The sequence below is a fragment of the Diabrotica virgifera genome, chromosome 4, assembly GCF_917563875.1.
Source record: "Diabrotica virgifera virgifera chromosome 4, PGI_DIABVI_V3a".
Classification (NCBI taxonomy): domain Eukaryota; kingdom Metazoa; phylum Arthropoda; class Insecta; order Coleoptera; family Chrysomelidae; genus Diabrotica; species Diabrotica virgifera.
Window position 1 is genome coordinate 236,006,367 of NC_065446.1, and position 15,211 is coordinate 236,021,577.

At 32.0% G+C, this 15,211-nt stretch overlaps 1 protein-coding gene across 1 annotated transcript in view; it reads left to right on the forward strand.

Moving 5' to 3' along the window:
• The window catches only part of LOC114338937 (uncharacterized), a 221,595-nt gene that overhangs the window by 191,102 nt on the left and 15,282 nt on the right, over positions 1 to 15,211 (forward strand). Inside the window, exons 14-16 of the mRNA XM_050649499.1 lie at positions 2,726 to 2,858; positions 2,943 to 3,069; positions 5,542 to 5,808. Coding sequence (XP_050505456.1) covers positions 2,726 to 2,858; positions 2,943 to 3,069; positions 5,542 to 5,808 — 527 coding nt within the window. The remainder of the gene's footprint in view (positions 1 to 2,725; positions 2,859 to 2,942; positions 3,070 to 5,541; positions 5,809 to 15,211) is intronic.

The window sequence follows — 15,211 nt, forward strand, 5'->3', positions numbered from 1 at the left end:
AAATACTAATTGTTTTTTTGAAAAATGCTCAGACTTCTCGATCAGTATTTCAAATCGAAATTTTTTAAATACAATAATAATATATACAGGGTGTCAAAATTTAGAGATATGACGTCATCGCTGATTTTATTAAATGGCAACACTCTCATTTTGATAGCTATTTTGACAGGGTAAGTAAGAAAAATATAAAAATATTATTTCCTACCTTTTACAAGATAATAAAAAATAACAAAATTATGAAAAACAACTAATCAAATAATTGAATTTAATTATTTCAAGTAAGCAAATGCTCCTAATGTTGCTCATTGACTATTTGACAATATCTATCTAAATATCCTAAATATCCTAAATGCTCATAATGGGCAACATTATGAGCATTTGCTCAATTGAAATAATTAAATTCAATTACTTGATTACTTGTGCTTCATAGATTTGTTATTTTTTGTTATACTGTAAATGGTAGGGAATGAAAATTTGATATTTTCCAGTTATGTATAACTTTACACACCCTATCAAAATCGCTAGAAAAATGACACTGTTGCCATTGCAATTGGGACACCTTGTATCCATTATTATTGTATGTAAAAAATTTCGATTTAAAATACTAATCGACAGGTCTGAGCATTTTTCAAAACAAAAACTATTTAGTATTTGAACTAGGTATTGAATTTATTCCAAATTACACACATAACTTTGTTATATTTTATTAACTTTTAAATGATAGGGAATAAACATTTGATATTTTGCAGTTCTGTATTACTTCACACACCCTATCAAAATAGCCATCAAAATGACAGTGTTGACTGTATACATTATTATTATATGTGAAAAATTTCGATTTGAAATACTAATCGACAGGTCTGAGTATTTAAAAAAAAACAATTAGTATTTGAACTATTGAATTTATTCCAAATTACAGACTCACTCTGTATAATTGTTACATTATTACACACATATTGTTTGCAACGAATATTTGCTAATTTATATAAATGACAGTTACATATTGGTCCACAAGAATCGCTCCAAATATTGATTTATCGAAAAAAATGACTGGAACACATTCCTCAGAAAAAATTTATGACGTTGATGTAACGTAAGTGTCATACGATGCCGAAAAATCAGTCCAAACTATATGTTAAACCTTTAATAAGATCAGATAAGAACATCTAATAGAAAAGAAAGAGAAGAGGGGAAGTTGGAGGATGAGAAACAGCGAGAGAAATTGACTGCTGCAATTAATCTTCCAGAGAAAAGTAGATGGAAAATGAGGACCAGGAAGGTGAAGGATTCCCTGGCTGAAAAACTTATGTAAGTGGTTTAACCCAACAACCACAAATCTTTTCAGAGCAGCAGTGTGTAAAGTATAGATTACCATGAAGGTCGACACAATCGGAAATAGATACTCACTACAAGAATAAGTGTCATGAAATTATAACCGAAAATAATGCTTTGTAATAATAAGAATAATAGGAAATAACACCATGGATTCAGAGGTAGTTAATCGACAACTCATCAGACAGTATCTTAAAAATTTATTTTGAATTCCAGCCACGGGTCACATTCACCATTAAAGGTAGGAAATTGTATTTTAGAAATAATTTTTTTTTCAATTAATTAAATTTTGGGCTGAATTATTTACTACAGTAAGAGTACTGATTTTCGTACGTTCCTTTTAATACGAAATTGCCGTATAATAATTATTTTCAAATGGCTCACGTTCGTTAATATGAGATTGTAACTAATCATCCAAACATTTTTCCTAGATAATTTGCAATGTATGTTTTTTTTTCTTTTTATTTTTCCTTGAATGCTTTTTTCAAATTGATTCAATAGTTCAATAGCAAAATATTATTTCTGTACCGCATATTTACAACACATAGTGTCTAGGGTCTAAGGGAGTTATCGGTTCAGATTCACAAAGAGTCTCAAAAACAGAATATATTAATAGCAGTGCAGTAATTATATCTTAAGGTTTACGTTGAGATTGGTATAATGGAACTAACTTACAAGTTTCTTAAGTTACTAACTTAAAAATATCGTTCTACATACCACCAGATTGACAACAGGTGGAAACCTCTCTGGTAACAACCTCCGAGGCCTTTAAAAATTATAAGCCATGCGGGTGCCAAGACGATCAGAAGATGAGGAAATTTTAAAAATTTTAATTCACGTCCCATCTGCTCAGCGTGGTAAAGCTCCAACGAGAAGGTTTCCTAAGTACTCCAAAAAGAGTAAATAAATTAAACACTGAAAATGTATAGACATTTTCAATTTCGGTGCAACCCGAAAATGCAGCAGCATTATATTCTAGATCAATCAGATAGTGCAGGAGCCTATACCGGTTTCGGGGCTTTTTGCCCTTCATCAGTAGACACATATCCTCTTCTCTCTGATTGAACCAGGATACTTCGACGCGTGCCGTCCCGGATTGCAACGAACGAAATGGCTGGGGTGTCGTAGCGACATCTGCTAAGAATCAAACTAAGTTCTCAATATAATAATACATAAACCGACCATAAATGTCGTTCCACTTACCACCAGATTGACAACAGGTGGAAACCTCTCTGATATCAACCTCCTTGTTATTATTAGGAAAAAAGCCCCGATTATAAGTTTATATTCTAAAGAAAGCAAATAATTATTATGTGATTGATTAGGTATTGCAATAGCTTAGATCATGTAATATATATTTTGAAAAAATATTAACAGCTTTTTTTATTTTCAGGCAAGGGTTGCTGAGAAGATCGTGTGTTGTATTTATTTTTTTAATACTGTTTTCTATAAGCAGTATTATCTACATTAATACGCCCAATATATTATGGAGTATTTGTCAATTTAGTGCTTCAAATATTGTTATGGTATGTATCTCTTAAAATGGTCCCATTTCTATTTAATTTATTAATCGAAAAGAACTACTGTACGATACCTCTTTTTATTTTTAGGGTCTAGTTATTTTAGTATGTTATATTTTAAAATCAGAAACAAGTATAAATGAAATGTTTGAAAAGAAGAAAACCAACGAAAACACGTTTTTCAGTTACAATTCTTCAAATAGTTCTCCCCTGAAATGTAAGTAAATACCAATTTTAGTATAATAAAATATCATGATTTAAAGCTAATATCTAAAACACTTTCAAGTGCGCCGACACGGCTTCCTTGTTCACACTCTTATCAATCAGGGGCCACCCACACGAATACCGTGTTTACATTTCAATAATTTTTGAAGTGAAAACTTCTTTAGGGACGTTGTGCGATTTTTGGATAGGGGAAAAAGCTTCAGCGAAATAAATTTTGTACGTATCTATATTATGTATATGCATACATAAATTGTATAGAAGTATTTAAATTTAAAATAAATGTAAAACCAATTTTTGGATGGAGAAAAAGAATTTATTTCACGACCGTCATCGCGACCGTCATCTCTTCGACGAAATAAATTTTGTACGTATATTTATTGAAGTGAAAACTTCTTCAGGGACGTTGTGCACTTTTTGGATGTGAAGATGGATTAAATTGGCGACCCTCATCGCTTCGAAGAAATAAATTTTTTAAGTGAAAATTTCTTGAGGGACGTTGTGCACTTTTTAGATGGGGAAAAACTATTGAATTAGCGACTGTTATCGCGACCGTCATCGCTTCGGCGAAATCAATTTTTGAAGTGAAAACTTCCTTAGCGACGTTGTGCACTTTTTGGATGGGAAAAAGTAATAAATTAGCGATCGTCATCTCTTCGACGAAATAAATATTTGAAGTGAAAATTTCTTTAGGGACGTTGTGCACTTTCTGGATGGAAGAAAGTATTAAATTAGCGATCGTCATCGCTACCGTCATCGCTTCGATGAAATTGATTTTTGAAGTGAAAACTTCTTGAGGGACGTTTTGCACTTTTTGGACGGGGAAAAAGTATTAAATTAGCGACCGTCATCGCTTCGACGAAATAAATTTTTGAAGTGAAAATTTCGTTAGGGACGTTGTGCACTGTTTGGATGGAGGAAAAGTATTGAATTGGGGACCGTCATCGCAACCGTCATCGCTTCGACGAAATAAATATTCGAAGTAAAAACTTCTTGAGGGACGTTGTGCATTCTTGGATGGGGAAAAAGTATTAAATTAGCGACCGTCATCGCTTCGACGAAATAAATTTTAGAAGTGAAAATTTCGTTAGGGACGTTGTGCACTTTTTGGATGGGGAAAAAGTATTGAATTAGGGATCGTCATCGCAACCGTCATCGCTTCGACAAAATAAATTTTTTAAGTGAAAACTTCTTTAGGGACGTTGTGCACTTTTTGGATGGGAAAAATATTAAATTAGCGACCGTCATTGCGACCGTCATCGCATCGACGAAATAAATATTTGAAGTGAAAACTTCTTGAGGGACGTTGTGCACTTTGTGGATGGGGAAACAGTATTAAATTAGCGACCGTCATTGCTTCGATGAAATAAATTTTAGAAATCTCTAGGGACGTTGTGCACTTTTTGGATGGGAAAAAGTATTAAATTAGCCACCGTCATCGCGACTATCATCGCTTCGATGAAATAAATATTTGAGGTGAAACTTCTTGAGGGACGTTGTGCACTTTTTGGATAGGGAAAAATATTAAATTAGGGAACTTCATCGCTTCGACGAAATAAATTTTTGACTTGAAAATTTCTTTAGGGACGTTGTCCACTTCTTGGATGGGGAAATAGTATTGAATTTGCGACCGTTATCACTTATGAAATAAATTTTGTACGTAAATAATTTATGTTTATGTATACATAAATAGCATAGGGTATAGCACTTCTTTTTGGACGGGGAAAAAGCATTGAGCTCGTAATTTATTTACTATAAGAAGTTTTCACTACTGTCGGCACTCCCCCGAGTGCCTTTAATTTTTTTTAATGACTGTATAATGGGCATATCAGACAAATATTTAATATTGGCAAGAAGCTGAAAGTATTAATGAGTATTTATATTAGATGTCCATACTAATCAAAAAATTTGGTTTCGGCCTGGAGGGGATTGTGTCACCAACAGGATATTTTTTTCCTTATTTCTCTGAACTAATATTGCAAGCGGGTTTGCCGTTCTGTGAATTATCACAAATAAATCCTCCTTCAGTATCCCACAGCAATTAACAGCGATAATCCTCTACAAGTAAAAAAATACCTGCCTAATACTACGTTTCACTGCCGATGCCGATGCTGTGGCAACGTTTTCAAGAAGATTAACATTGAGTTTGTATGGGGGTATCCTCCGTACACTGAATCTCATGTCTGAAATACGCTCTAGATATAAATTCTAAAGTACAAAAATGCAAAAATATAAATAAAACTTCTTATAGAATCGAAACGGCGATACCATGGCGATAAAAGTATTATTCCAATCTGTGTCCTAGTTGTCTAAGACATCGTAACTATTATTCTATGTGCACCTAATATGAAGTATTATAAGACCTTAACATAAAAATATCCTTTTTGTGGATAATAATCCGCTGTGTAGGTATAAAACTTTACGCCTGTCGTAAAAGATCTATATTTTAATTAAAATCATGTTCCAGTTATAACCAGACAAGATCCAGAAGTAGAGAACGATTCCACGCCCCATATGAAACCCGAGCAGTTTACGATGGTTAATCGGGATTCCACAAAACCCTCCATCGTCGGGAAATCTCAAAGTATCGCCGCAACGTTTGAGAGCTGCCTGCACAACATGCCAAACTGCGACAGTCGATTGGATGTCGCTGCCACGTCACAGAGGTATAAACAGCAAGCCTCCTTGGAGTATTATAACTCCAGTCCCCAGAGTTTCAGAAAGTATTCCGGAGGTATGTTACACTGTTAGTATTTGCCCTGGTTCATGATATTTTTCTAATAAAAATAGAGATTGAATTGTATAAATCCACGTTGGAAAAATGCAGAAATATGCGGCCAAAGTTGTGTAAAAAGTATTCCTAAAGTTAAAGTATAAAGTTAAAGGCTATAGCGGGATAAGATGGTCAAAAATGCCCCCGCACCGATCAGCCCCGCTACTTATGTTTTCGATAAAGGATATAAAATTATGCCCTCATGCAAATTTTTAGCTTCCCAGAGGTCCTAAAACGTCTTAAATCGAGAAAAGAAGAATTTTTAGATTTTATTTTTTTGTGAGCGCAATTTTACTTTAAAAAATCTGAAAAAATTCAAGAGGTTGTAACTTTTGAATACAAAACAACCTATTTTTTTTCAGATTTTTGTAATGAAAAATGAGCCCAGGAAAATTCCTTGAAATTTTCAAAAAAAATTTAGGGTATGATATGATTTGGCCAACTTTTAAATAGTATATTTTTGAGAACTTTTTGCCGTTCTTTTAAATGGCAGAGGCAAAATTTTTAGTGTCCGAGCGGAAAGACCGAAAAAACCGTTTTTGGCTGTCTCCAGATGCATCTCGGGACAGCCAATTTTAGGATTAAGATCCTGACTACAACAACTGAAAAAAACTAAAATTGTGAATTTTGTCATAAAATTTGGTATGTGGGGTTATAATAATATTTGGAACAACTTTTCCAAATAACTTTTATCGATATCTGTAACGCGAAGCAAATCGAATCGCATATCGAAAATTTACCCCGTTTGTGGATTCGCAGTAGGTCGCGTTTAAAATTTAAAGTTCAGTTGAATATTTTAAAAATTGTGAACCATCACCCTGTATGACTGTACAAAATTTCAAATCTGTATATATTTTTATAGCCGAAACATAGGGGTGTCTTCATCTTAAATGCGACACACTGTATCTTATCAATTTAATAATTTATTGCAACTAATATAGTCGTATTTTTTATAGATTCAAAATATACAATCAAAGTACTGACTAATTCACTGATTTTATCATAAAAAGTTCAAATTGATTGCATTGAAGTATTGAACCAATTATTAATGTGTATTAATAATTAATGTGTATTAATAATGTGTATATAATTATATGTAATAATAAAATATAATATAATATACAGAGTGAGGTTTATGAATGGAAACCCTCAATTATCTCCGAAATGGCTTGCACGATTTTTATGGGTTGTGGTGGGCTGGGGTTTTCTAATGTGGCCGATATTATAGTAATACTTACATTGTTGTCAGATCTTCCGTTTTTCTGAAAATATAATTAACTTTGTTATTTGAAATGGAACACCCTGTATATTTTTTTGTGTTTTGAAGTCCTTAAGAAATACTGATTATTTTCCATGTTTTATTCCCTATACCTAAAGGCCATAATTTCGGAGTTATTGCTACATTTATTTAAAAAACTTTTTAAACAAATTATAAAAATCAATTTTTTCTGCCTGCGTAGACATTATTTTACGTTTTTTGGACCATTGGGAACAAAAAAGTTCTCTTGTAGTTTTTCTACAAAGTTAATCGTTTTTGAGTTATAAATAATTTAAAACTGAAAAGAAATCGAATAATTACGATTTTCTAGGTCAAAAAACACAAATTCAAAAATATTATTTTTGAAACTACCAAGTATAAAAATTCAAGCTAACGCCTTATTTTATCAGTTACCAATAAGTAATTTGAGCTTGTTTCATTCTAAAATATTGTTTTTTAGTTGTTAATGCAGCCCCATCGCCCGTCCTCTCATATTCGCTTCATTAACATTTATTAAAAAGCAATGTTTTAGAATAAAACGCGCCAAAAAATTGTATAGCGAGCCCCTGGAAGAAGGGTTTGTGTACTCCGCAGTTTCAAAAATAATGTTTTTTATTATTGTTTTTGAACCTTGAAAATCGTCATTATTCGATTTTTTTCAGTTTTAAATTGTTTATAACTCGAAAACGATTAACTTTAGAGAAAAATTACAAAGGACCTTTTTTTGTTCCCCATGATCCAAAGATCGTAAAATAATGTCTACACGGGCCAAAAAAATTGATTTTTATAATTTCTTTAATACACCCCTATGTTTCGGCTATCAAAATATATACAAATTTGAAATTTTGAAGTCATACAGGTTGATGGTTCACAATTTTTAAAATAGTCAACTGAACTTTAAATTTTAAACGCGGCCTACTGCGAATCCACAAACAGGGTGAATTTTCGATATGCGATTCGATTTGCTTCGCGTTACAGATATCGATAAAAGTTATTTGGAAAATTTTAGTTTTTTTTCAGTTGTTGTAGTCAGGATCCTAAATCCTAAAATTGGCTGTCCCGAGATGCATCTCGAGATAGCCAAAAACGGTTTTTTTCGATTTTTTCGGTCTTTCCGCTCAGATATTAAAAATTCTGCCTCTGCCATTTAAAAGAACGGCAAAAAGTACACAAAAAATACTATTTAGAAGTTCGTCAAATCATATTATCATAACCTAACATTTTTTTTAAATTTCAAAAATTTTTCCTGGGCTCATTTTTCATTACAAAAATCTGAAAAAAATTAGGTTGTTTTGTGTTCAAAAGATATAACCCCTTGAATTTTTTCAGATTTTTTAAAGTAAAGTTGCGCTCACAAAAAAATAAAACCTAAAAATTCTTCTTTTTTCGATTTAAGACGTTTAAGGACCTCTGGGAAGCTAAAAATTTGCACGAGGGCATAATTTTATATCCTTTATCGAAAACATAAGTAGCGGGGCTGATCGGTGCGGGGGCATTTTTGACCATCTTATCCCGCTATATCCTTTATTAAATAACAGAAAATGTGGAAAAGGCAAAGAAAAAATTGTAGTACATACTAAATATTTCGTGCATTTTAATTTTCTTTTTAATAGTTATTACCGAAACTATGATTTTTTTATTTAGTTGATCGTATTTTAACTACAAGGTTATTGACTCTGGTCCAAATCTGTTTTAATACGTTTTACATTTTTTTTTATTATTTATAGTACTATACAATTGACTCTTGTGACTAATCCAGGTCGTTTCCTGATGGGATTACAGAGTTTATTACAATATTATTACTTTAAGAATTTTTTTTCTATTTGACTAATTAACAATAGCCCTAATCTACTATTAATTATGAAAACTACAAATTGTAAACAATTCTAATAAACAATTCTAATGAACAAATAATAACAAATAAACAAAAACTAATAAACACGGTAAATTATTACCTTTTTTTTGAACATATAATTTTTATAAAAGTGCTCCCATTTCTCATTCTCAGATGAGAAATGCCACTATTCATCTAAAAATAGTCACGAATAATTTTAAGTGCAGGTCTAATCGACTTTATGATATTCTCAATGGTATTTCGGTGAGCCTCAGACCATTGAGTTTTAAAATTTCAGGTTTTTAGTTTAATTTTTTTTTGTTTAATTAATATTTTTTTTTTATTTTTGATTTATTTTATTTTATTTTATATTTGATATTAATTTTTAATTATTTATTATATAAATATTTATTTAATTATTCCAATATTTTATTTTATATTTTTATATGTAATTTTAATTTTTTTTGTATAATTTCTTATTCAAATTCATAGAGGTTGGATATTATTTACTTGATTTCTTCTTCGTCTAATATTATATAATTCTAATTGTTTCTTTGATATTATATCCGCTAAATTATTTAGTGTATTAAATAATTCTTCATTTTGTATTATATTTTCTATATTTATGCCAACAAGGTCTCTTCTCATTCTTTGTAGTTCTTGTGTATTTGTTTGTCTTTCGCAAATAAATACTATGTGTTCTGGTGTGCCTATTTCTCCACATTCACAATATTGATTGTCTTTTAAGTTAAATCTATGTAGGTATGTAGGGTACGGACCGTGCCCTGTAAGAAAATGGATTAATCCTTCTTTTGGGTTAAAATAATTTGGTATATTATTTAAATTTGGAATAAAATTATAGAGACGTCTTGCTTTAGGGGAATTATCCCATTCGTTTTGCCATTTTCTATTTAATATTTCTTCTAATTCTCTTTTTGTTCTGATTTCTATTCCCATTAATTGTATTATTTTTTCATAATTTTCTTTTCTTTGCCAATATCGACATGCACGTTTTTGTGTTTCCAAGTGCATGGGCATTACACCAGTCAATACTGTTAAAACTGATGTTGCTGTAGTACTGAAGGCTCCTGTCATTCTAACAAGGAAACCTCTTTGTGCTTTATTCAGTTTTTCAATATTTGTATTATTTGTTAGTCTGTCTACCCATACACTTGCACCGTACCCTACAATTGAGGCAAGTATCGTACTCAGATATACGCTCATATGCTGGAACGGAATTCTATACTCCCTTTGTGCTAGGCTTGCAATGCAATGCTTGACTTTCGCTGCCATCTCACATACGCTATTTATATGGTTTGTAAAGAGTCTTGGTTCATCGATTATGATACCAAGATATCTAGTTATTTTTGTTCTTTTTATTGCTTTCACCCTTATTTGTATACTTGGATTTCTTTCAAGTCTTCCCTTTATAAGGCTATATGTTGTTTTTGTTTCTGATATAGTTAGTTTTTTCTTTTTTCACCCATTCATTTATATTTTCAAGTACTCCATTTGATTTTATTTCTACTTCTCTTCTTGAATTAGCATCTATGATAAGCAGCAAATCATCCGCATACGCTATGCTCCCTAGAACTTCAGGATCCACAGCTAACCGTTCCAGCAGTTCTTCTAACATTATGTCCCAAAAAATAGGTCCACACACTGAACCTCGTGGACAACTTTTAGTTATGTCTCGTCCTTTTATCCATTCGACAAGTTAAGCTGGCATATCGGTCTTGACAATAGTTTCTGAAACTTCCGTACAAGTTTCTGGGGCAATGCATCTGTCGAAGTCTTTCGAATAATGCCGGATATAACTTCGAATATATAATTTCGAATATAACCATAACTTCCCCATCATGTAATTTCCCCATTGTGTTTAGTAAGCATATTGGTCTATAAGATTTAGGTAAAGTTGGATCTTTATCTTCTCCTTTACTTATAATTATAACTTCAGCTTGTTTAAAGTTGTTGGGAAACTTTTGTTTTAAATTTTTACTTTTTTAATTTTTTTTATTTTTAAATTTTTCAATTTTTACTTTATTTTTATTTTAACTTTTTAAACGTTTTACATTAGGTTATTATTTACTTTTGACAAAAGATCAACTCTACGTCAACCAAACCCTGTAGAAAAAGTGCCACACTTCAGCTACCTTGGCGCCAAAAAAATGAAAACTGGACCAGCAACCAAGAGATGAGGGCACGTTTCGGAAAAGCTATATTCATCTTCAATAGAATGGGTACCTTTTTCAAAAGCTACAACTCTCTCTTTGTATAAAACTAAGAATTCTGTGATAGTAAGTCTCCCCTGTCCTTTTTTGGGTTTTTGAATCGTGGATCTTAAAACAAAGATATGTGCAGAAAATTGAAAGCATTTAAGATGAGGCTACATCGGAGAATACCTAGTTAATTAAAATTCCGTGGGGTGATCCAGTCACTAATGAGAACGTACTCAGAAGAATGAATGATTAAGCGTTGGTGGGACTCTATCTGTGTTATCGAGTCCTGGGTGACATGCTGCGCTGGAGTATCTCCCAGATATTTTCGTACGCATCTCGACGTCGCGTCGAACGTAGAACAGGTGTCTGCACCTGCACGGTCTTACAAAGATATTCACTAAGACTCAGCTGTTTTATGTTTTCTAGGAGATTCTTCGGAGTGACTCTAGAGTAGAGAAAATAATATTTTTATGTATCGTCTGGGTACTCTCCAATCTCCTTTGTGTGTGTATTTGTATTTCAATATCTCATTAGTTGGCGATGTTTTGGATGTATTTAACATACTGCAGCAAGATGCCTGGGTCAAATAATCAAAGCTAATAAAGAGAACCAAACAATTGAAGTACAGAGAAGAATCCGATTGGCGTAAGCAGCGTTTGGAAAGTTAAGATGGATACTAAAAAGCACAAAGATACAACAGTACCGAAAAACCCGTGTATTTGACCAGTGCATCCTTCCTGTTCTGACGTATGGCTCAGGAACATGGACATTAACAAAGGCCAACATAAACAAAATAGAAATAGCTCAGAGAAAAATGGAAAGATCCATGTTGGGAATAAAACTACAAGAGAGAAAATTAAACAAATGGATAAGAGATAAAACAAAAGTAAAAAATGTAACTGAACATAACAGGGTTAAAATGAAGATTTGCGGGCCACAATGCGAGACAGGAGGATAAAAGATGGAATGCTGAAATACAAAACTGGAGACCGTGGACAGGAATAAGAGGAAGAGGAAGACCTCAGATGCGAGGAGAGGACGATATTGTAAAAGCTGCAGGAACTAACTGGAAAAGCGCAGCCAGGGACGGACGGAAATGGAAAGATTTGGGGGAGACCTATGTCCAAAGTTGGATAGAAATGGGCTAAAGAAGAAGAAGAAGCAAGAGCTACAGTAGCTCTTGACACGATGCAATTATTTAATTTTTTATTTCTATAAGGTTGGTCGATTGGGGTATTAAGCACTAAATAAATTACGAATTTTTGCCTGAGTTTGCACTCTATATTTACAACCAACCATGAATAACAACTCGATTCTTTCTGTTGCTGTAAGTTGCATTATTGCTAATGCTGTTATTTAAGTCGATAAATATATCGTTGGAAAGCCGATTAGGAGACTTTTCAAATGGCGTTTTCCGTAACCTCAACAACACATATAAAGTAATTAATGGACATTCAAAAATAGATGTGTTTTAAGATTTTTTTAAAGTCGTCTGTTTCTGAAATAATAAATATATGTGTCATATTATGATAGGGGAGAGTTGGATAAAACGGGATAGTCGGATAAAACGTGATACCTAGCCTAGAGACCCAACTAGTGGTGCTATCAATCGGACAACGACGGAAACTTGTTATCAGTCGTCATTTTAACATTCTCTGTTCGTTTTACCTCGATGCCACTATTTGATGAAAAGTTGTTGTGTTTAGAATTGTTTGACTCTATTTTTTTGATAATTTTTACTTTTAAGTGCGTTGTTTTCTACATTATACTGCCTACATATATAAAAATATAATACCGGTGACTATTACATTTAATTAAGCAGTCATTAACAAATATTCTCATGTGTATTCTACCTAATTTTATTTTCACATTTAGGCAGCAGCCACTTTTGTTTTGAAAAATGTCTGAGTTGGACAAAACGGGACACTTATAAGTTGGAAAAAACGGGATACAGTTTTTTATGTCCCGTTTTATCTACCTATTTATTTGTTGGCCTATTAATTTTTTAAATAGAGATATGAAGCGTTTTATCATACCGCAGAGAAAAACAACATATTTTTATGTGACTTTTGTTCTGATATACGAACCTATAGTCCTAAATAAAAGGTCTTATTTCCCATTTTGCCATAAATCGTAAAAAACGCCTATGTTTAAGTTTCTGACTACCGAAGATATTATTCTTTCAAGAGTAAATTTTACTATACAGTTTACTGTCTACTTAATTTAGACATAAATTAAAATTAAGATAATTTTATACAAAAAATTAAATATTATAAACCTATCCCGTTTTATCCAACCGTGGTTGGATAAAACGGGATGTGTAGGACTTTAATAAATATTTTTTTTACCATTTTCCAGTTATTAAAAATATCTAAAGATATGTGTTTTGTGTGCTGCAATAAATGTTATACCTATAAAAAATAATATTATGATAATTTCTTTAACAAATTTTCCGTAGTATAAGTAAACAAGAATGGTATCCCGTTTTGTCCAACTCTCCCCTATACATAATATTATATATTTCTACAAAATTAAGTTTTGCAAGGGCTTTTAATATTTCGTAGAATTAATTTTTGGTTTACTTGGTACTGATTTCCCTGTACCTCTCAAAATAAATTTGTGGAAAAATAAATAAGAAAATCAATAGTCAAGTAAGAAATATTTTCAAAAGGTCTCTTGAGAAATAAAACACAGCAAGCAAAGTAAGTGGGCAAGCAAAGTAAGTGGGGAAGGCAAAGGAATACGAGTATATTTGCGTTAGGAGTTCTTATTCCTCTAACTTTATTTCGAAGTTTGGAGCAAACTTTCATAAACAAGATTGACTTTACAAAACACTTCTTTTACTTTGTTCATTTTTCAAGAGGCGTATAAATTTTGTTAAAATATCTATTAAATAAATAAAAAATATCATGGATTCAAAGAATGTCGAACGTGAAGTAACTAGAAGGATAGGAAATCAACCGGAAATAATACTAACTATCAAAAGACGAAAACTTGAGTACTTGGGACATGTAATGAGAGGGCAAAAATACTCATTATTACAACTTATTATGCAAGGCAAAATCCGAGGAAAGCGAAATGTGGGAAGACGAAGAACATCCTGGCTTAAGAACTTACTTATTTAGAGCGGCAGTCAACAGGGTCCGCATTGCCATGATGATTTCCAACCTTCGATAGAAGATGGAACTTAAAGAAGAATGTTATACTGAAAACTAGACAAAACAGAAGAAATTAACATGAATTAAAAATTTTCTTAAGTATTAATAGTCCTCTAACCTTTTGTTAGCTCTACCAGGTCACATTATTTTTTGATTTTTTCCTATCATTAACCTTGCGTGTGTTTCCTAGTTAGAAAAATACGTAATATTAACTCGGCTGTAATCATTTTTTAATCACCCATATAGTCCAAGTAATGAAACTTAAAATACGACAAAACCTCGCAATTTTTACAGAATTGCTTGAAAATTTGAGAATAAGTAGTGGATAGTCTAAGGATCAAAATCTATAAGATGCCGAAAGGCGCCTTTACCGTGGGGGTGATTGCCACCCCACCTCGGGGGGTGGAAATTTTTTAGTACATTTTGATAGCAAAAGATGGTAAAACATTCATTCTATCTCACAATAAAACACTGAAAACTTTTGTTCTCTATTCATTTTACGCAAAAAACGTTCCATACATTTTTTTGATAAAATTATTATTTTTCGATTTATTCGCTATCGAAAGTGTCATTTCTATATCAAAAAAATCAATGATTTTAATCAGTTTTCTGCTAATAACTCATAAAGTTTTCGTTTTATCAAAACAACTTTACTTGACAAAAATGTATCTTCAAACAAACAAAACCGTTTTTTTTTTTAATTTTTTTAGCACCAATTGTAATCTGGCTATACTATATTATATCCTAGCGCTTCTTCGTCAAATGCTAAGTATTGTACTTTCAAGGTCAAATTAAGGGAAAACTATGCATTTTTCGAGGATAACTTATTTAAGTTAGTTTAAAGTATTTAAAAATATCTATCACTAGAAATAAAAAAGTCTCTAGCTTAAAAATT